Source organism: Salvelinus alpinus, chromosome 6 (genome assembly GCF_045679555.1).
Source record: "Salvelinus alpinus chromosome 6, SLU_Salpinus.1, whole genome shotgun sequence".
In the NCBI taxonomy this organism is placed as follows: domain Eukaryota; kingdom Metazoa; phylum Chordata; class Actinopteri; order Salmoniformes; family Salmonidae; genus Salvelinus; species Salvelinus alpinus.
In genome coordinates, this window is record NC_092091.1 from 75,556,508 (window position 1) to 75,576,961 (window position 20,454).

The 20,454-nt window shown below is 46.7% G+C and overlaps 1 protein-coding gene across 1 annotated transcript; it reads right to left on the reverse strand.

The window, feature by feature from the left end:
• Nucleotides 1–424: 424 nt before the first annotated feature.
• LOC139579758 (calphotin-like) lies at nt 425–19,281 on the reverse strand. The gene is made up of 3 exons (XM_071408579.1): nt 19,249–19,281; nt 17,848–18,073; nt 425–3,120 (listed from the first exon to the last, which is right to left on the reverse strand). The coding sequence occupies exons 1-3, from the start codon at nt 19,279–19,281 to the stop codon at nt 425–427; spliced, it is 2,955 nt and encodes a 984-aa protein (XP_071264680.1).
• Nucleotides 19,282–20,454: the final 1,173 nt, after the last annotated feature.

Sequence of the window (20,454 nt, forward strand, 5' to 3'; positions counted from 1 at the left end):
ATACAGAGTCAGAGGTGCGTTGTTTCGCTTGCTCGGATGCTTTTCCGGTGAGACACATTCAGCCTCTTGCGAATTGAAGGAAAATTATAAAACAGAAGAGAACAATAGACCAATTATATTAGGTTTTTATTTTTATTGGTTAGTCTTTTGAGGAAGCCTGGCTTCTCTTGGCATCCATGAATACACGTCACTGTTTGAATGTCAGGTCGAAGGCAATCTGACACAGATGTACAGGCAGTGGGACAGGCAGAGGCACAGTTAGGGGGACAGGCAGGGGGACAGGCAGTGGGACAGGGAGGGTAGCAGGCAGGGGGACAGGCAGTGGGACAGGGAGGGTAGCAGGCAGGGGGACAGACAGGGGACAGGCAGAGGGACAGGGAGGGTAGCAGGCAGGGGGACAGACAGGGGACAGGCAGAGGCACAGTTAGGGGGACAGGCAGTGGGACAGGGAGTGGGACAGGGAGGGTAGCAGGCAGGGGGACAGGCAGTGGGGACAGGCAGGGGGACAGGCAGTGGGACAGGGAGGGTAGCAGGCAGGGGGACAGGCAGTGGGGACAGGCAGGGGGACAGGCAGTGGGACAGGGAGGGTAGCAGGCAGGGGGACAGGCAGAGGCACAGTTAGGGGGACAGGCAGGGGGACAGGCAGTGGGACAGGGAGGGTAGCAGGCAGGGGGACAGGCAGGGGGACAGGCAGTGGGACAGGGAGGGTAGCAGGCAGGGGGACAGGCAGGGGGACAAGCAGGGGGACAGGCAGTGGGGACAGGCAGGGGGACAAGCAGGGGGACAGGCAGTGGACAGGGAGGGTAGCAGGCAGGGGGACAGGCAGTGGGGACAGGGAGGGTAGCAGGCAGGGGGACAGACAGGGGACTGGCAGTGGGACAGACAGGGGGACAGGCAGGGGGACAGGCAGTTGGACAGGGAGGGTAGCAGGCAGGGGGACAGGCAAGGGGACAAGCAGGGGGACAGGCAGTGGGGACAGGGAGGGTAGCAGGCAGGGGGACAGACAGGGGACTGGCAGTGGGACAGACAGGGGGACAGACAGGGGGACAGGCAGGGGGACAAGCAGGGGGACAAGCAGGGGGACAGGCAGAGGCACAGTTAGGGGGACAGGCAGGGGGACAGGCAGTGGGACAGGGAGGGTAGCAGGCAGGGGGACAGGCAGTGGGGACAGGGAGGGTAGCAAGCAGGGGGACAGACAGGGGACTGGCAGTGGGACAGACAGGGGGACAGGCAGGGGGACAGGCAGTGGGACAGGGAGGGTAGCAGGCAGGGGGACAGGCAGTGGGGACAGGGAGGGTAGCAGGCAGGGGGACAGACAGGGGACTGGCAGTGGGACAGGCAGGGGGACAGGCAGGGGGACAGGCAGTGGGACAGACAAGGGGGACAGGGAGGGTAGCAGGCAGGGGGACAGACAGGGAACAGGCAGAGGGACAGGGAGGGTAGCAGGCAGGGGGACAGACAGGGGACAGGCAGAGGCACAGTTAGGGGGACAGGCAGGGGGACAGGCAGTGGGACAGGGAGGGTAGCAGGCAGGGGGACGGGCAGTGGGGACAGGCAGGGGGACAGGCAGTGGGACAGGGAGGGTAGCAGGCAGGGGGACAGGCAAGGGGACAAGCAGGGGGACAGGCAGTGGGGACAGGGAGGGTAGCAGGCAGGGGGACAGACAGGGGACTGGCAGTGGGACAGACAGGGGGACAGGCAGGGGGACAGGCAGGGGGACAAGCAGGGGGACAAGCAGGGGGACAGGCAGAGGCACAGTTAGGGGGACAGGCAGGGGGACAGGCAGTGGGACAGGGAGGGTAGCAGGCAGGGGGACAGGCAGTGGGGACAGGGAGGGTAGCAGGCAGGGGGACAGACAGGGGACTGGCAGTGGGACAGACAGGGGGACAGGCAGGGGGACAGGCAGTGGGACAGGGAGGGTAGCAGGCAGGGGGACAGGCAGTGGGGACAGGGAGGGTAGCAGGCAGGGGGACAGACAGGGGACTGGCAGTGGGACAGGCAGGGGGACAGGCAGGGGGACAGGCAGTGGGACAGACAAGGGGGACAGGGAGGGTAGCAGGCAGGGGGACAGACAGGGAACAGGCAGAGGGACAGGGAGGGTAGCAGGCAGGGGGACAGACAGGGGACAGGCAGAGGCACAGTTAGGGGGACAGGCAGGGGGACAGGCAGTGGGACAGGGAGGGTAGCAGGCAGGGGACAGGCAGTGGGGACAGGCAGGGGGACAGGCAGTGGGACAGGGAGGGTAGCAGGCAGGGGGACAGGCAGAGGCACAGTTAGGGGGACAGGCAGGGGGACAGGCAGTGGGACAGGGAGGGTAGCAGGCAGGGGGACAGGCAGGGGGACAAGCAGGGGGACAGGCAGTGGGGACAGGCAGGGGGACAAGCAGGGGGACAGGCAGTGGACAGGGAGGGTAGCAGGCAGGGAGACAGGCAGTGGGGACAGGGAGGGTAGCAGGCAGGGGGACAGACAGGGGACTGGCAGTGGGACAGACAGGGGGACAGGCAGGGGGACAGGCAGTTGGACAGGGAGGGTAGCAGGCAGGGGGACAGGCAGGGGGACAAGCAGGGGGACAGGCAGTGGGGACAGGGAGGGTAGCAGGCAGGGGGACAGACAGGGGACTGGCAGTGGGACAGACAGGGGGACAGGCAGGGGGACAGGCAGGGGGACAAGCAGGGGGACAAGCAGGGGGACAGGCAGAGGCACAGTTAGGGGGACAGGCAGGGGGACAGGCAGTGGGACAGGGAGGGTAGCAGGCAGGGGGACAGGCAGTGGGGACAGGGAGGGTAGCAGGCAGGGGGACAGACAGGGGACTGGCAGTGGGACAGACAGGGGGACAGGCAGGGGGACAGGCAGTGGGACAGGGAGGGTAGCAGGCAGGGGGACAGGCAGTGGGACAGGGAGGGTAGCAGGCAGGGGGACAGAAGGGGGACAGGCAGGGGGACTGGCAGTGGGACAGACAGGGGGACAGACAGGGGGACATGCAGGGGGACAGGCAGTGGGACAGGGAGGGTAGCAGGCAGGGGGACAGGCAGGGGGACAAGCAGGGGGACAGGGAGGGGGACAGGCAGGGGGACAGGCAGTGGGACAGGGAGGGTAGCAGGCAGGGGGACAGACAGGGGACTGGCAGTGGGACAGACAGGGGGACAGGCAGGGGGACAGACAGGGGGACAGACAGGGGGCAGGCAGGGGGACAGGCAGGGGTGGTGTACCATTCTTGAAACACACGGGAAACTGTTGTTCGTGAAAAGCCCAGCAGCATTGCAGTTCTTGACAGTAACCGGTGCACCTGGCAATTAAAGCAATTAAATAATTGTCCTTGCCCATTCACCCTCTGAATGGCAGACATACACAATTCGTGTCTCAATAGTCTCAATGCTTCAAAATCTTGTTTAACCTGTCTCCTCCCCTTCATCTACACTGATTGAAGTGACATCAATAAGGGATCATAGTTTTCAACCGGATTCACTTGGTCAGTCAATGTCATGGAAAGAGCAGGTGTTCATAAAGTTTTGTGAGCTCAGTGTATATGGCTCTGGTGAAAGGAAGGGCTCTAAATAGGGAGTTTGGAATAGTTTTCACCAACTGGAGGCCTGCCGGACAAATTTGGCCCTAAGTTTTCAGAATTATAAAAAACATGTAATTGTTGGACATAATACACTGTAAAAACAAAAGGAAATCAGCTCCTTTTGGTTACTGGCCCAATACTCATAACCGCTAGGCTACCTGCTGACCCTACCTGGTCTGGCCCGCTGGTCTGGCCCCCCAACCATCTGCTCAAGGAAATATCATCCTGTGGCTGAATCTAGTTGATGATCCCCCTGGAATATGGAACATATTCTACAAGAACCAATATCAGTCCCTAAAAACACAACCTTATGGAACAATCCTTGGATAGCTTTTCAGAAGTCACAGATAAATTGGTCCACATGGAAAACTGAAGGCAGAGAAACCATAAATGACCTGGTAAAAGGAAATACACTTCCAGGTGATCGCCTACCCTGTCTCTCTTCTCCTCTTCAGCCATCCCGTGTTCCAGTGCAGCATCTGTGTGGAGCGCTACCTGGCGGTGGTCCACCCTGTGGTCTATATGATGTACAAAACCTTAAGGTACAGGGTGGGGTGTGCAGCCGGGGCCAGGGGGGTCATGCTGATGTTTACAGGGATGGCTGTTTCCCTCTACGCACCTCAGTTCCCCATCCACTGCTTCATCACCTACACCCTGCTCTCCCAATTGGTCGATCTATTCTGTAGCCTCTCCATCCTCCGTGTCCTGAAGGGCACCCTACCGGGGCAGGGAGAGATGGAGAGAAGAGAAAGAGGGGAGAGGGAGAAAAAGGGATGAATGCCATTAAGAAGAGAGCGTTCATCAAGGGGCGTCTCGGTCAACCTGGCGGTGATATTGATTATCAACCGTCCGACAGCGGTCATTTATCTGCTGTAAGACTGCATCACAGCTGAAGTGTCCTGCTCACTGCCCTCAACATGTTCCTCTTGGTGTTCTGTGGGTTGGTGCAGCTCTTCTTCTACCTCCACAGGAGTGGGAAACTGCCCTTCTGCCCCAGGGGGCAGTGAGTGAAAGGTGGTACAACAAGAGAAATAGAATTGGATACACTCAAGATGGCCGCCGGTCCACCCATCTCACAATATTCACTTGAATCTAGCTATTCTATTTCTACGGGGCACTCCTTTGTATATGTTAATGTCTATTTAACGGGATAGTGTGAGAATTTGGCACATAAGCCATTTTTCTACTTTCCCAGAGTCAGATGAACTCATGGATACCATTTGTATGTATCTGCACCCAGTATGAAGGAAGTTAGAGGTAGTTTTGTTAGCCAACACTAACTAGCGTTAGTGCAATGACTGGAGGTCTAAAGGAACGGATAACGCTTGAAGCAACCTGTAATGTCCTTCCTACTGGAAGAGGTAGTTAATATACTGTATATGACTGGCAGATTTTGTGTGGTTCTGAATGGGGGTTCCACTAAACATGAACCTTAAAGCTAAACTTAAACACAAACCTAAACCCAAACTTAGCCCTAAAGTAACCCCTTACACCAATCCCCCTAAACCTAACCCTAACCCTTACACTAACCATATAACCAAACCTAACTTTAGCCCTAAAGCTAATCCCTTATGCTACACCCATCCCACTACGCCTAACCTTAACCCCTAAACTTAGACCTAAATTTAACACATTTTGAACCCTATGCCTAATCCTACATTTTGGGTCTGCCTGGTTGAATATACAGTTCATAAACTATATCTGTTTTTGATGTGTTTTAACTGCCACGTCACATGGCTAGTATGTCTCCTGTCCCTAGATGCAGTCACTTACAAAACCTCTTCAATCAATCATAGACTGTGTATGGCCATTAGGTCCTGACTAACACAATGTTTTGCATAGGTGTAATGACCTGCTGCACCTGTTTCTGACTCACATGTGTACAAGCTGGGCCCAATAGATCCGTCTTGAGTTCAGGATACACCAAATGGGGAAAAAAATTGAATAGGGAAAAAACTAAGCTGTGCATTCTCATTGGATAAGGTTTGGAAGTACCTCCTCAATTTCCATGTTTTGACCGTGTTATGCTTTGTCTGTTGTATGTGAACCAGCATTAAGTTATTGTAACAGACACAGACTTTCCAGTAGAGAGAAGAGCTCCATCTGTCAAAGTTTAACATTTGTATTTTTTCTCTTAACAATCTGAATTGTTGCTGATGAAGAAGTATTCGGTTCACTTCGGAGGTTTTCCACTTTTTTTTCAGTACATGTTCTGGAATTCTAAGATATTTCATAGCAGAAGAAATGTCTGCATGGTATAATCTATTCATGTTTGATTGAAATATCTTACAGGAATTTTATTTGAAATGTCTATTGATGAAACACATTAAAAGGCAGATTAAATGTAAATGTATATTGTATGATCTGGTGTTGACAGGTAAATCATTTCTCTCTCTCTCTCTCTCTCTCTCTCTCTCTCTCTCTCTCTCTCTCTCTCTCTCTCTCTCTCTCTCTCTCTCTCTCTCTCTCTCTCTCTCTCTCTCTCTCTCTCTTTCTCTCTCTCCCTCTTTCAGTTTCCATCACACATCAGAACTGCACCAAGTGAAGAGATAAATACTTCAACTTCAGCTGCAAACTCTTCCCTGCCTGAAAATCCATTTGCTTCCAACTTGTCCCAAGACCAATCAATCAGCACTGCTTCCTGGGCAATCAACTTTATCCTGGGTCTCCCCACCAATATCTACGTCCTGTGCAGGGCTGGCCCTGGACGTTCTGCCACCCTATGCGAGACAAAAATCTGCTCCAACTTTAAGTTTCAACTGATGGCTACTCGTCCGCTGTATAACCCAATAACAGAAGTGTTTCCCTAAAAGCTGCCTGGGTTTAAACAAACATCTTCCATTTTCGGAAAGAGAAAAGCTCAATTAATATGGACAGAATAGCTAAGTCAATTTTTTAGGGTGTCATAGAGAGGAATCAATATATCCCCATATGCATCGGAGTCAAGTCTTTTGCGGGTGTTTTGGAGCTTGTTTCTACCATATAGCGTCACCAAGAATGGTTGATATAATCTGGATATCTTTCATGTATTTATTTCAAAATATAAAGCAAACAATAGATATCCTTTTGTTAGCATGCTGACTTACAAGCCCTTAACCAACAATGCAGTTAAAGAAACAGTGTTGAGAAAATATTTACTAAATAAAATAAAGTAGAAAAAAAGAAATAAACAAGTAACACAAGAAAATGACATAACAATGTACCTTACATAGTAAGGCAATGTACCTTACATAGTCCGCATGGCCATTTGATTACTTGTTCAGCAGTCTTATGACTGGGGGCAGAAGCTGTTAAGGACCTAGACTTTGTGCTCCGGTACCGCTTGTTGCATCACTGCCTGGTATGACAACTGCTCAGCCTCCGATCGCAAGGCACTACAGAGGGTAGTGCGAACGGCCCAGTACATCACTGGGGCCAAGCTTCCTGCCATCCAGGACCTCTATACCAGGCGGTGTCAGAGGAAGGCCCTGAAAATTGTCAAAGACTCCAGCCACCTTAGTCACAGACTGTTCTCTCTGCTACCACACGGCAAGTGGTACCGGAGCGCCAAGTTTAGGTCCAAGAGGCTTCTAAACAGCTTCTACCCCCAAGCCATAAGACTCCTGAACATCTAGTCAAATGGCTACCCAGACTATTTGCATTCCGCCCCCCCCCCCCCCCCCTCCACACCACTGCCACTCTCTGTTTTCATCTATGCATAGTCACTTTAATAACCCTACCTACATGTACATACTACCTCAACTAACCGGTACACCAGCACATTGACTCTGTACCGGCACCCCCCTGTATAAACTGTTATTTTTTACTGCTACTCTTTAAATTACTTGTTACTTTAATCTCTTATTCTTATCCATATTTTTTGTAACTGCACTGTTGGTTAGAGCCTGTAAGTAAGCATTTCACTGTAAGGTCTACACTTGTTGTATTCTGCGCATGTGACTAATAAAATTTGATTTGATTTTTATTTGACATAGCTCATTTCTAAGTAGAGACATGATCGCTAAACGCCCAGGAAGAGAAAAGACACCAATCTCTCTCTCTCTCTCTCCCAACCACACATAGTTCGATGTCAAAGCCAGTACTTAAAAATCTGAGCTTGGTAAAAGATGAACGATCCTACTATTCCTCTGTCCTTTCTTGCTATGCGGAGCATGCTTCTTCTATCGGCACAGCCTGCTATTCAGTCAACCTCATCCTCAGTCTCCCCACCAAAATGTAAGTCCTGTGGCTGATAGTGACCGGAGCCAGAGGGATTATAGCCTATTTAAATGCCTGTCTTATGTCTAAGTCTTTGTCTATATACATCTCCCTATTCCCTTTCTCCCAGCTCTAGTAACATTCTGTGTTGGTTTTCTCATCTTTGTATATGTTTTGAACACTACCTGGCAGTGGTCCACCCTGTTGTCTTCCTGAAGTACAAACTCCTCAGATACAAGGTGGCGTGTTCTGGGTTAGTCTGGTTGGTTCTGGGTTAGTCTGGTTGGTTGTATTCAAGTTCTGTCTTGATTTTATGCTGCCAATATTATGCGTCTTTGGGTGAAATTCTTATTTGAATGTATGTTATTCGGCTGCCTCTATTATGAGGGCTCTGAAACGTCCCGGACCGGGGGAGAGGGAGAGGGAGAGGGAGAGGGAGAGGGAGAGGGAGGGGGAGAGGGAGAGGGAGAGGGAGAGGGAGAGGGGAGAGGGAGAGGGAGAGGGAGAGGGAGGGGGAGAGGGAGGGGGAGAGGGAGAGGGAGGGGGAGAGGGAGAGGGAGAGGGAGAGGGAGAGGGAGAGTGAGGGGGAGGGGGAGGGGGAGGGGGAGAGGGAGAGGGACAAATAACATCATGATTCATCATCATAATATCCCCAAATTCCCATGTTTTCCAGAAGTCCCGGGTCGAAGGTTCCTGGAATCAGGAGGGTATAAGCAGGACATCCAGAATTGTGCACTCCTGGGTTTGATTCATTCCCTCTTATCTGGGAAGATTCCGTATCAATCTTATTGCTTCAGCTTTCACCTTTGTGTCTGTATCTAGTAGTGAGATGAGATGATAAGGATTAATTTGTCTGACAGCACGCATGACTGTGAGTCGCTTTTGATACAAGATTTGGATAAATGGCATAATTATACAGGGGTAAAAAAAGTGTAATTCATGTTCACTGTCACGATCCTGATCTGTTTCACCTGTCCTTGTGTTAGGAATTTTGTTAATAAATAGTTAAAACAAATTCTAGCTTTAGATAAAACTATAACTAATTGAACTCTGCATGCCTGGGGAAAAGAGATTTGTGTTGTGGGTCATAAAATAAGCAGAAAGGGTCGTTAAACTATGGTTGAACTGACCCAACTTAGCCCTGAGGTGTTTAGATAACTTTTTAGGTTTTCCATTATCTTGAGTTGTCTGCTAAAGTGGTAATCAATTATAGTGAGCCTTCAGGATAAATGATTATATGTTGTTTCATGTGAGAGCCCTGTGAGGTTAGAATGAACTTTTGAACCTGTTTTCTATTTGTCAGGACAATGAGACTTAATTCTGTAATCTATGACGTCATATCTTGTATATAAACCTGTGTTTATGCTCAAATGGGAGCTTGCTCCGAGAATAAACTCTATTATCTAATTTTGATAAGACTGTATCCTGTCTATTTTATGTTAATAAGTATCTTACAAATTCTTATAAATAGACAGATTGAATTTAATTAATGAGTATATTGTAGGAATTATTTAATTCCACTAACACCTTGTGCTTGTTTTCTCCCCCTCCAGGTGTTGCCCATATTCCTCACTTGTCCTCTGGGTATTTATACCTGTGTTTTCTGTCTGTCTATTCCAGTTTGTCTTGTTTGTTCAAGGGTACCAGCGTATGGTGTCTCAGCTCCTGCTTTCTCCAGTTTCTCTTTTCTCACCCTCCTGGTTTTGACCCTTGCCTGTCCTGACTCCGAGCCTGCCTGCCTGACCACTCTGCCTGTCCCTGACCCTGAGCCTGCCTGCCATACTGTACCTTTGCTCCGAACCCTGCCTGCCTTGACCTGTCGTTTGCCTTCCCCTTTTGTTACAATAAACATTGTTACTTCACAGTCTGCACTTGGGTATTTCCTTGATCCCTGATAGTTTACTGAATAAACATTTATTTTTTAATCTTTCGTATTTAATCTGTATGCAGAACTACTCAAGTAGCTGTTTTTTATTTTTGTAGAGCAGAGAAAATAAAACAATAATGCAGGCAGAATTTCTTTTTTTTAAACAATGAGTCCCCTTTGCATACACATTTGGGTCTCTTAGTTTGTTTTGGGTCCAGTCAGAGTAGGCAGGCTATTTGCATGTCAGGAAGGCAGGAAGGGGGGCAGACCCTCCTCTTTTCAGTGCTCTGGTCTGCATCCCAAATAGCACCCTACAGTGCATTTGGAAAGTATTCAGACCCCTTTACTTTTTCCACATTTTGTTATGTTACAGCCTTATTCTAAAATGGACTAAATAAAACCTTTTCCTCACCAATCTACACACAATACCCCATAATGATATAGCGAAAACAGGTTTTTAGACATTTTTGAAAGCTCCTCATTTCCCCATCCACTGCCTCCTCACCTACATCCTGCTCTTCCAATTGGTCAATCTATTCTGCAGCCTCACCGTCCTCCGTGTTCTGAAGTGCACCACGCTGGTGGAGGGAGATGGCACAACAGTAGTAGGCTTGATTACCAACAATGACGAGACAGCCTACAGGGAGGAGGTGAGGGCTCTGGGAGTGTGTTGAAAATAACCTCTCACTCAACGTCAACAAAACAAAGGAGATGATTGTTGACTTCAGGAAACAGCAGCGGGGGGCACCCCCCTATCCACATCGACGATACCGCAGTGAAGAAGGTGGAAGTTCCTTGGTGTACACATCACTGACAAACTGAAATGGTCCACTCAGACAGACAGTGCGCCTCTTCAACCTCGGGAGGCTGAAGAAATGTGGCTTGTGACCTAAAACCCTCATAAACTTTTACAATTGAGAGCATCCTGTTGGGCTGAATCACCTGTATGGCAACTGCCCCGCCTGCAACCGTAAGGCTCTCCAGAGGGTAGTGAGGTCTGCATAACGCATCACCGGGGGCAAAATACATTCCCTCCAGGACACCTACACCACCCGATGTCACAGGAAGGCCAAAAAGATCATCAAGGACATCAACAACCCGACCCACTGCCTGTTCACCCCGCTATCATCCAGAAGGCGAGGTCAGTACAGGCGCATCAAAACTGGGAACGAGAGACTGAAAAACAGCTTCTATCTGAAAGGTTATCAGATTCTTAAATGGCCATTTCTAGCACATGGAGGCTGCAGCCTATATACATAGACTTGAAATCACTAGCCACTTTAATAAATGGAACACTAGTCAACTTTAATAATGTCTACATATCTTGCATTACCCATATCATATATATATACAGTATCCTATATTATTCTACTGTATCGTATTCTATGCCGCTCTGACTAAATTACATTCCTTTACTTAGCTGTGTGTGCATTGGGTATATGTTGTGTAATTGTTAGATGTTTTACTGCCACGTCACATGGCTTGTAAGTCTCCTGTCTCTAGCTACTGTATAGATGCAGTCACTTACAAATCCTCCTCAATCACTCACAGACAGTGTATGGCCATTAGGTCCTGACAAACACAATCATTTGCATAGGTATAATGACCTGCTGCACCTGTTTGTGATTCACATGTGTTCAAGCTGAGACTAATAGATCCTGCTTGAGTTCAGGACTCAGCAAATGGAAAATGTTTTGAATAAGGAAAAAACTAAGCTGTGCATTCTCATTGGATAAGGTTAGGAAGTACCTCCTCTATTCCATATATTTTGACCGTGTTATGTTGTATCTGTTGTGTATGAACCAGCATTCAGTTCTTGTAACAGACACAGACTTTCTAGGAGAGAGAAGAACTCCATCAGTCAAGGTTTGAAATGTTTTTTTTCCCTCTTCAAAATCAGAATTGTTTCTGAATAAGAAGTATTCAGTTAATTTCTGAAGTTTTTCCAAGTTGTGTAACTTTTATTTAACTAGGCAAGACAGTTAATTATTAAGAACAAATTCTTATTTACAATGACGGCCTACCCCGTCCAAATGCGAACGACGCTGGACCAATTGTGCGCTGTCCTATGGGACTCCCAATCACGGCCGTATGTGATACAGCCTGGAATTGAACCAGGGACTGTAGTGACACCTCTTGCACTGAGATGCAGTGCCTTAGACCTCTGTGCCACTCGGGATTCCAAATCAGAAATATTTCATAGCAGAAAAAATATCTGCATGGTATAATTCATGCATGTTTGATAGGAATATCTTACAGGATTTTTATTTGAAATATTTATTGATGAAACACATTAAAAGGCTATGTAAATGTATTTTGTATGTTCTTGTGTTGACAGTTAATGCATTTCTCTCACTCTCTCTCTCTGTCTCTTTTTTCTCTGTTGCTCTCTGTCTCTTCCTCTCTCTCTCTTTCTCTCAGTTTCCGTTACACATCAGAACTACACCAATTGAAGAGATGAATACTTCAACTTCAGCTACAAACTCTTCCCTGCCTGAATATCCATTTGCTGCCTACTTGTCCCAAGACCAATCATTCAGCACTGCTTGCTATGCAATCAACTTCATCCTGGTTCTCCCCACCAATATCTACGTCCTGTGGCTGATACTGACCGGAGCTGGAGGGACAATGGCTTCAGAGTTCTTCCCTCTCAACCTGGCCATATCTGAGATCCTCTTCTGCCTGTTTTCAATCATGTATTTTATCTGGCTACATCACCCCACAATCGTTGCCTCATACATCATGGTATTTTCTTTCGGTATTCTAATGACAGGCCGTCCCATGTTCCAGTGCTGTATCTGTGTGGAGCGCTACCTGGCAGTGGTCCACCCTGTTGTCTACCTGAAGTACAAACCCCTGAGATACAGGGTGGGGTGTTGTGGTGTTGTCTGGCTGATGGTGCTTGGATCCTGTCTGTTCCATATGTTTGCGAGTGAAACATATTTTTTCTTTTATGTTTACTGGGTTGAGTTTCTGATATTGTTTTTGGTGAATCTATTCTGCTGCCTCTCAGTTCTCAGGGCTCTGAAACGTCCCGGGCCGGGGGAAGGGGAGAGGGAGGGGACAAATAACATGAAGATGAGGGCTTTCAAGATCATTTTTATTATCATGTTGTCTATGGTGGTGAATTATCTTCCATATGAGGTAACTCTCGCTTTAAAAGCTTGTTTGAATGTTGGTGAGGTTTTGTTAGCCTTAAACATTTGTTTGACCATCAATGTGATTACTGGGTTGGTGCAGCCCCTCCTCTACCTCCACAGGGCTGAGAAACTGTCCTGTTTCAGAGCACTCTAAGAGATAATAGAGGCTAGATAATAGGCTTGATGTAGTCCATCTGAATCCAAGGGTGAATTGTGTAATTGAGGTGTAATAAAGGTTAAATAAAAATTGAATTGTTAACTAGTTACAGCATGTATGACGTTGACAGACTTTACATATATACAGAGGGTACCGTTACTGAGTCAATGTGCGGGGGTACAGGTTAGTCGAGGTCATTTGTACATAAAGTGTAAAGTAACTATGCATAGATAATAAGCAGTAAGTAGCAGTAGTGGAAAAACAAAGGGGGAGGGGCGGGGTCAATGTAAATAGTCTGGGTGGCCATTTTATAAATTCTTCAGCAGTCTTATAGCTTGGGGGTTGAAGCTGTTAAGGAGCCTTTTGGATCTAGCCTTTGCGCTCCGGTACCGCTTGCCGTGCGGTAACAGAGAGAACAGTCTATGACATGGGTGACTGGAGTCTTTGACCATTTTTTGACACCGCTTAGTATATAGGTCCTGGATGGCAGGAAGCTTGACCCCAGTGATGTACTGGACCTCACTCACTACACTCTGTAGCGCCTTGCGGTCAGATGCCGAGTAGTTGCCATACCAGGCGGTGATTCAACCGGTCAGGATGCTCTCGATGGAGCAGCTGTATAACTTTTTGAGGATCTGGGGACACATGACAAATCCTTTCAGTCTCCTGAGGGGGAAATGTTGTTGTGCCCTCTTCACAACTGTCTTGTTGTGTTTGGACCATGATAGTTTGTTTGTGATTTGGACATCAAGTAACTTGAAACTCTCGATCCGTTCCACTACAGCCGATGTTAATGGTGGCCTGTTCGGCCCTCCTTTTTCAATAGTACACAATCAGCTCCTTTTTCTTGCTCACATTGAGGGCGAGGTTGTTGTCCTGGCACCACACTGCCAGGTCTCTGGCTTCCTCCCTATAGGCTGTCTCATTGTTGGGCCATTAAGGTTTTTAATAAAAGTGTGTATATTACATGTTTACTTTGTGTTTTTCTTCTTTGGATACTCAATAAATACTTGTGCTGAACTACACATGTATCCTTCTATTATTTGTTGTAAAGCAGAGAACATTTCCAGACCTCATTACTATAGTACTTTACTATAACATGTGAGGAAGCTACAGCTAACAAAGAAGACCAAATGTCAGAAGACACTGTCATTAAAACCTCTTATCCAAATATCCAAATCTAACTGACTGTAGATAAGGACCTGAAGCAAGAACATGTATATTCTTGATACCATTTTTTGACCACTAGATTTTGACCACTAGATGGTGTACATGCAAAGTTTTAGAGTGATCCAATGAACCAGTGCATTTCTGTTCAAAATCAAGTCTGCCCAAATGTGCCTAATTGGTTTATTGATACGATTTCAAGTACATAACTGTGCACTCTCCTCAAACAATAGCATGGTATTAGTTGTAATAGCTACTGTAAACTGGACAGTGCAGTTAGATTAACAAGAATCTAAGCTTTCTGCCCATATCAGATATGTCTACGTCCTTAAAAATGTGCTTGTTACTTACAACATCATGCTAATCACATTAGCGCGTGTTAGCGCAACAGTCCCATGGGGGGGACACCGATCACGTATCCCGAGGTTAACCTCTGCATACAAATGTTAGTCTCTTTACAATGTTTTGTCTACCGGTTAGCCTTTTATACTACTTGGTAAATGACTTACATTTATTCTAGCATTTGTGACCCGTTTCAGGAAACTTGGCGCATTTTGCTGGTCACTACTTCACAGGAGAGCCGTTTGAACGTAAACATTTTACAATTTTTGGGGGCAGAAATGCCTTCTCGAACATGTGAAATTTCATGTGCCTTAGTAATGAACTTGAATGCCATCTGTAAATACTTATAAAATTGTTAAAATACGAGCCTAGTTGGTTTAGCCAAAGAAAAAGCCCCGCAACCATCCCGCTAGCCATGATTGGCTGAGATAATGAGTGGGCTTGACATTCCGAGAGATGAGTTTGGTTTGATCTGCCATATAGAATGCTTCTGTTTATTTGAGCTGGTCAGTATATCTAGGTAATCCTGTCTAACACAGTTTTTTTTTAGAAACGTATTGTGTAGTAAAACTGCATAAGTGTTGCTCTCCACTTTCTGGAGGACTGAGTTTTGAAATCAGTGGAATTCGAGTATGATAGCTAAGGAGATGGAGAAAACACCTGTCTCCGGTTTACATCTTCAAACTAAGAGCAACCAAGGCATCCGACAGGAGACACGTCCAACCATAAATTATGTATACGGTAAGATATTCTAGCTAGCTAAATGTTTGGATATTACATGTTTCTAATTTTGACAGAAAGAGTCATTTGCTTGGCTTGCTATAGACAAATATTAGCTATCTAACATTGAACCTGGTTGGTTAGCTACTTGCAGATTCATGCAGGCTAGTAACATCATGAGTTGTAACTATGGTACATTGTTTACTTAGCTAGCTAGCTAACGTTAGCTGGCTGGCTCGCTAGCTAACGTTAGCTGGCAGGCTCGCTAGCTAACGTTACGTGTATGACCTTATTATTCGTATCTCAGAACTAATGTTATTTGCTTGTCTACTATAGCCTAATGTTAGCTAGCTAACATTGAACCTGATTGGTTAGCTACCTGCAGCTTCATGCAGGGTAGTAACGTCATGAGTTGTGATTATGGTTCATTGTTTACCTAGCTCACTAGCTAACATTACATGTACAACCTTTTTATTAATATCGCAGAGCCATTTGCTTAGCTAGCTATAGCCTAATGTTAGCTAGCGAACATTGAACCTGGTTGGCTAGCTACCTGCAGATTACTGCAGGGTAGTAACATCATGAGTTGTGAGTTACCTAGCTAACGTAAACTCACGTAAACTCGTACATTGCCTTGATCCGTACAATTGCCCTTATTTTAGCGCCCCAAAAACGTAATACTTCCAGATCAACTGTAATGTCAATACCATTGTAAAGCACAATTTCTCCCCTTTCCAACATTATCAATTACATGACCTAAACACTGCCCGTTTCTGCATAATTCAAGCAGGCAATGAGCCCCGTCGGGTCTTTAAAAAAATGGTGGGTAGGGAAGCGAAACTAATGCGTTATAGTGAGAAGGAGAGATCTGTGTGGGAAAATTGCTTTTTTTCACTCGATCTGTCCAACTTATCACCTTGTCGCCTCTAAAATGTAAATAAAACACTATAAAGAGTTTATATAATGTGTCATTACATACCTATTTGAAGGTTTGTGTCAAATTTGAATCGGGTTTTTAGGGCGGTGCTAAAGTGATCTTAGAAGTAAACAGCGGCTTTGAGAATGATGAGCGCATGCAATGATGACGCAAAAAAAGACTAGGTATCCCCCCCTTACCTCCGTCACTGTCCATTTCTTGTTTTTAAACGATGAGAGAAGTGCTACACCTGGTGGAGAGAGATTGTAAGACAGAAATAGTTGCTTTATGCGTGCTGTACGTTATGACATGACACGTCACGATGTAACGGAGGGTCCGTTTTTTCAACTTTTCTCCAATACTATAAAGCCATTACCATGTCGATCAACGCTTGAATAGAAACCTAGTTCACACCCTGATTTTGAAGTCAACACAGTCGCTACAGTCCCATTAGTTTTCTTTGTAGCCTCGTTTGAATGTTGCGGTTGCGCACATTTGTACGGAATGGGGTGAGTTTACGTTAGCTAGCTACATGTCTTAACCAAAGACTTCACCATGCAAGTAACCATTTGAGGTGAGTTCGTAAATTCAGTCTGGCCATCTACTCCAATTTCAGAGCACTCTCGCCTGAGTGTGTCAGAGAGCACAGAATAACTGATGAATTTACGATTGCTCAACAACCATTGAATGTCCGGTGTCAGTAAACATCAGTAAACTCAACGACCAGAGGGTCCGCTCTGAACGCAAAATGCTCTGAATTTACAAACGGACAATCCGACAGCACAGTTGCAGTCTCCTGGATAACATAACAGCCTAACCAAATAAAATACAATTGTATTAGTCACATACACATGGTTAGCAGATGTTAATGCGAGCGTAGCGAAATGCTTGTGCTTCTAGTTCCGACAGTGCAGTAATATCTAACAAGTAATCTAACAATTTCATAACGACTACCTTATTCACACAAATGTAAAGGGATGAATATGTACATTTAAATATATGGATGAGCGATAGGCGTGCGGTATAGGCAAGATGCAGTAGATGGAATAGAGTACAGTATATACATATGAGATGAGTAATGTAGGGTACGTAAACATTATATAAAGTGACATTATATAAAGTGACTAGTGATACATTTATTACATCCAATTACTAATTATTAAAGTGGCCAGAGATTTGAGTCAGTATGTTGGCAGCAGCCACTCAATGTTAGTGATGGGTGTTTAAAAAAGTCTGATGTCCTTGAGATAGAAGCTGTTTTTCAGTCTCTCGGTTCCAGCTTTGATGCACCTGTACTGATCTCGCCTTCTGGATGATAGCGGGTTGAACAGGGAGTGGCTCAGGTGGTTGTTGTCTTTGATGATCTTTTTGGCCTTCCCGTGACATCAGGTGCTGTAGGTGTCCTGGAGGGCAGGTATTTGGAGAGCCTTGCGGTTGTGGGTGGAACAGTTGCCGTACCAGTTGGTGATACAGCCCGACAGGATGCTCTTGATTGTGCATCTGTAAAAGTTTGTGTGGGTTTTAGGTGACAAGCCAAATTTCTTCAGCCTCCTGAGGTTGAAGAGGCGCTGTTGCGCCTACTCAACCACACTGTCTGTGTGGGTGGACCATTTCAGTTTGTCAGTGATGTCTATGCCGAGGAACTTAAAAAACTTTCCACCTTCTCCACTACTGTCCCGTGGATATGGATGGGGGGATGCTCCCTCTGCTATTTCCTGAAGTCCACGATCATCTCCTTTGTGTTATTGACATTGAGTGAGAGGTTATTTTCCTGACACCACACTCCGAGGGCCCTCATCTCCTCCCTGTAGGCCGTCTCGTCATTGTCGGTAATCAAGCCTAACACTGTAGTATCTGCAATCTTGATGATTGAGTTGGAGGCGTACATGGCCACGCAGTCATGGGTGAACAGGGAGTACAGGAGAGGGCTGAGAACGCACCCTTGTGGGGGCCCAGTGTTGAGGATCAGCTGGGTAAGGATGTTGTTCCCTACCCTCACCACCTGGTGGCGGCCCGTCAGAAAGTCCAGGACCCAGTTGCACAGGGCGGGGTCGAGACCCAGGGTCTCGAGCTTAATGATGAGTTTGGAGGGTACTATGGTGTTAAATGCTGAGCTGTAGTCAATGAACAGCATTCTTACATAGGTATTCCTGTAGTCCAGATCGGATAGGGCAGTGTGCAGTGTTATGGCGATTGCATTGTCTGTGGACCTATTGGGGCGGTAAGCAAATTGGAGGGGGTCTAGGGTGTCAGGTAGGGTGGAGGTGATATGATCCGTATCTAGTCTCTCAAAGCACTTCATGATGACAGAAGTGAGTGCTACGGTGAGATAGTAATTTAGCTCAGTTACCTTAGCTTTCTTGGGAACAGGAACAATGGTGTCCCTCCTGAAGCATGTGGGCACAGCAGACTGGGATAGGGATTGATTGAATATGTCCGTAAACACACCAGCCAGCTGGTCTGCGCATGCTCTGAGGACACGGATAGGGATACCGTCTGGGCCGGCAGCCATGTGAGGGTTAACACGTTTAAATGTTTTACTCACTTCGGCCACTGTGAAGGAGGGCCCACAGGCTTTGGTAGCGGGCTGTGTCAGTGGAACTGTATTGTTCTCAAAGCGAGCAAGTTATTTAATTTGTATGGGAGCATGACGTCGATGTCCGCGATGGGGCTGGTTTTCTTTTTGTAATCCGTGTTTGACTGTTCACCCCTGCCACATACGTCTCATGTTTGAGCCGTTGAATTGCGACTCTACTTTGTCTCTATACTGACACTTTGCTTGTTTGATTGCCTTGTGGAGGGAATAGCTGCACTGTTTGTATTCAGTCATGTTTCCAATCGCCTTGCCATGATTAAAAGCGGTGGTTCGCACTTTCAGTTTTGCGCAAATGCTGCCATCAATCCAAGGTTTCTGGTTAGGGAAGGTTTTAATAGTCGCAGTGGGTGCAACATCACCGATGCACTTGCTAATAAACTCGCTCACCGAGTCAGCTTATATATCAATGTTGTTGTCTGAGGCTACCTGGAACATTTCCCAGTCCACGTAATAAAAGCAATCTTGAAGCGTGGAATCCGATTGGTCGGAACAGCGTTGGATAGACCTGAGCATGGGCGTTTCCTGTTTTGGTTTCTTTCTATAGGCTGGGAGCAACAAAATGGAGTCATGGTCAGATTTACCGAAGGGAGGGCGGAGGAGGGCTTTGTATGCATCGCGGAAGTTAGAGTAGCAATAATCCAGAATGCTACCAGCTCGTGTCGTGCATTCGATATGCTGTAAAAGTTTAGGGAGCTTTGTTTTCAGATTCATTTTTTTTTAAATCCCCAGCTACAATAAATGCAGCCTCAGGATATATGGTTTCCAGTTTACATAGAGTCTAGTGAAGTTCTTTCAGGGCCGTCAAGGTATCTGCTTGGGTGGGGATATACAAGGCTGTGACTATAATCGAAGAGAATTCTCTTGGTAGATAATGTGGTCGGCATTTGATTGTAAGGAATTCTAGGTCAGGTGAACAAAATTACTTGAGTTCCTGTATGTTGTTATGATTACACCATGAGTCGTTAATAATAAGGCATACACCCCTGCCCTTCATCTTACCAGAGAGATGTTTGTTTCTGTCGGCGCGATGCGTGAAGAAACCGGGTGGATGTACCGACTCTGACAACATATCCCGAGTGAGCCATGTTTCCGTTAAAAAGAGGATGTTACAATCTTTGATGTCTGGAAGGAAACTCGTGCCCTAATTTTGTCCACCTTCTTATGTAGAGATTGGATATTTTTGAGTAGTATGCTCGGAAGAGGTGGATGGTGTGCTCGCTTTCTAAGTCTGACCAAGTCCTTCTGCCTCTCCTGCGGCGAGGTAGACGCTAGTGCGAGTAATGTTCAGTGAGCTGTTCTCTCACATAGATGTCTGCTGTTGTTAGTACATTCGGATCAACATTTAAAGAGATGTAAGGGGCTAAAGCTTTAGAGGGTGTGAACAATGCTGAATGGGTGTAGACAAAGAAGGGCTCTCCAGTATGTACCAAAACATTCAAAGGCCATTTTATCAAAAGTGAGTTTATCAAATTTCAATGCAAAATGACTTTCCCATTGTTCCTCAACAGTATTGTGTTATATACCATTTTGTAGCTCTGAGTCTTTACTTTTATCCAGTGTAATAAACACAATTTCAAATGTTGCTACATAAGGCCGAATTGAGCTGGTCCGTCACATATGATATAATAATAAAACAAATAATGTATAGCACATAGCATTTTCCAACTCTACGTTTAACATCTAGGCCTTTACTGGTGTGTGTGTGTCTGTGTGTCTCTCTCTCTCTCTCTCTCTCTCTCTCTCTCTCTCTCTCTTTTCATGGTATCCAATCGCTAGTAATTACTATG

Coding starts and splice junctions, on each gene's coding strand:
- LOC139579758 (XM_071408579.1), bottom strand. CDS start 19,281: ATGCATACAAAGCCCTCCTCCGCCCTCCCTTCG. Junction 18,074..19,248: donor CCTCCTCCGCCCTCCCTTCG/GTAAATCTGACC, acceptor GGCCGCCACCAG/GTGGTGAGGGTAGGGAACAA. Junction 3,121..17,847: donor GAGGGCCCTCGGAGTGTGGT/GTCAGGAAAATA, acceptor TCCCACTGCCAG/TCCCCTGTCTGTCCCCCTGC.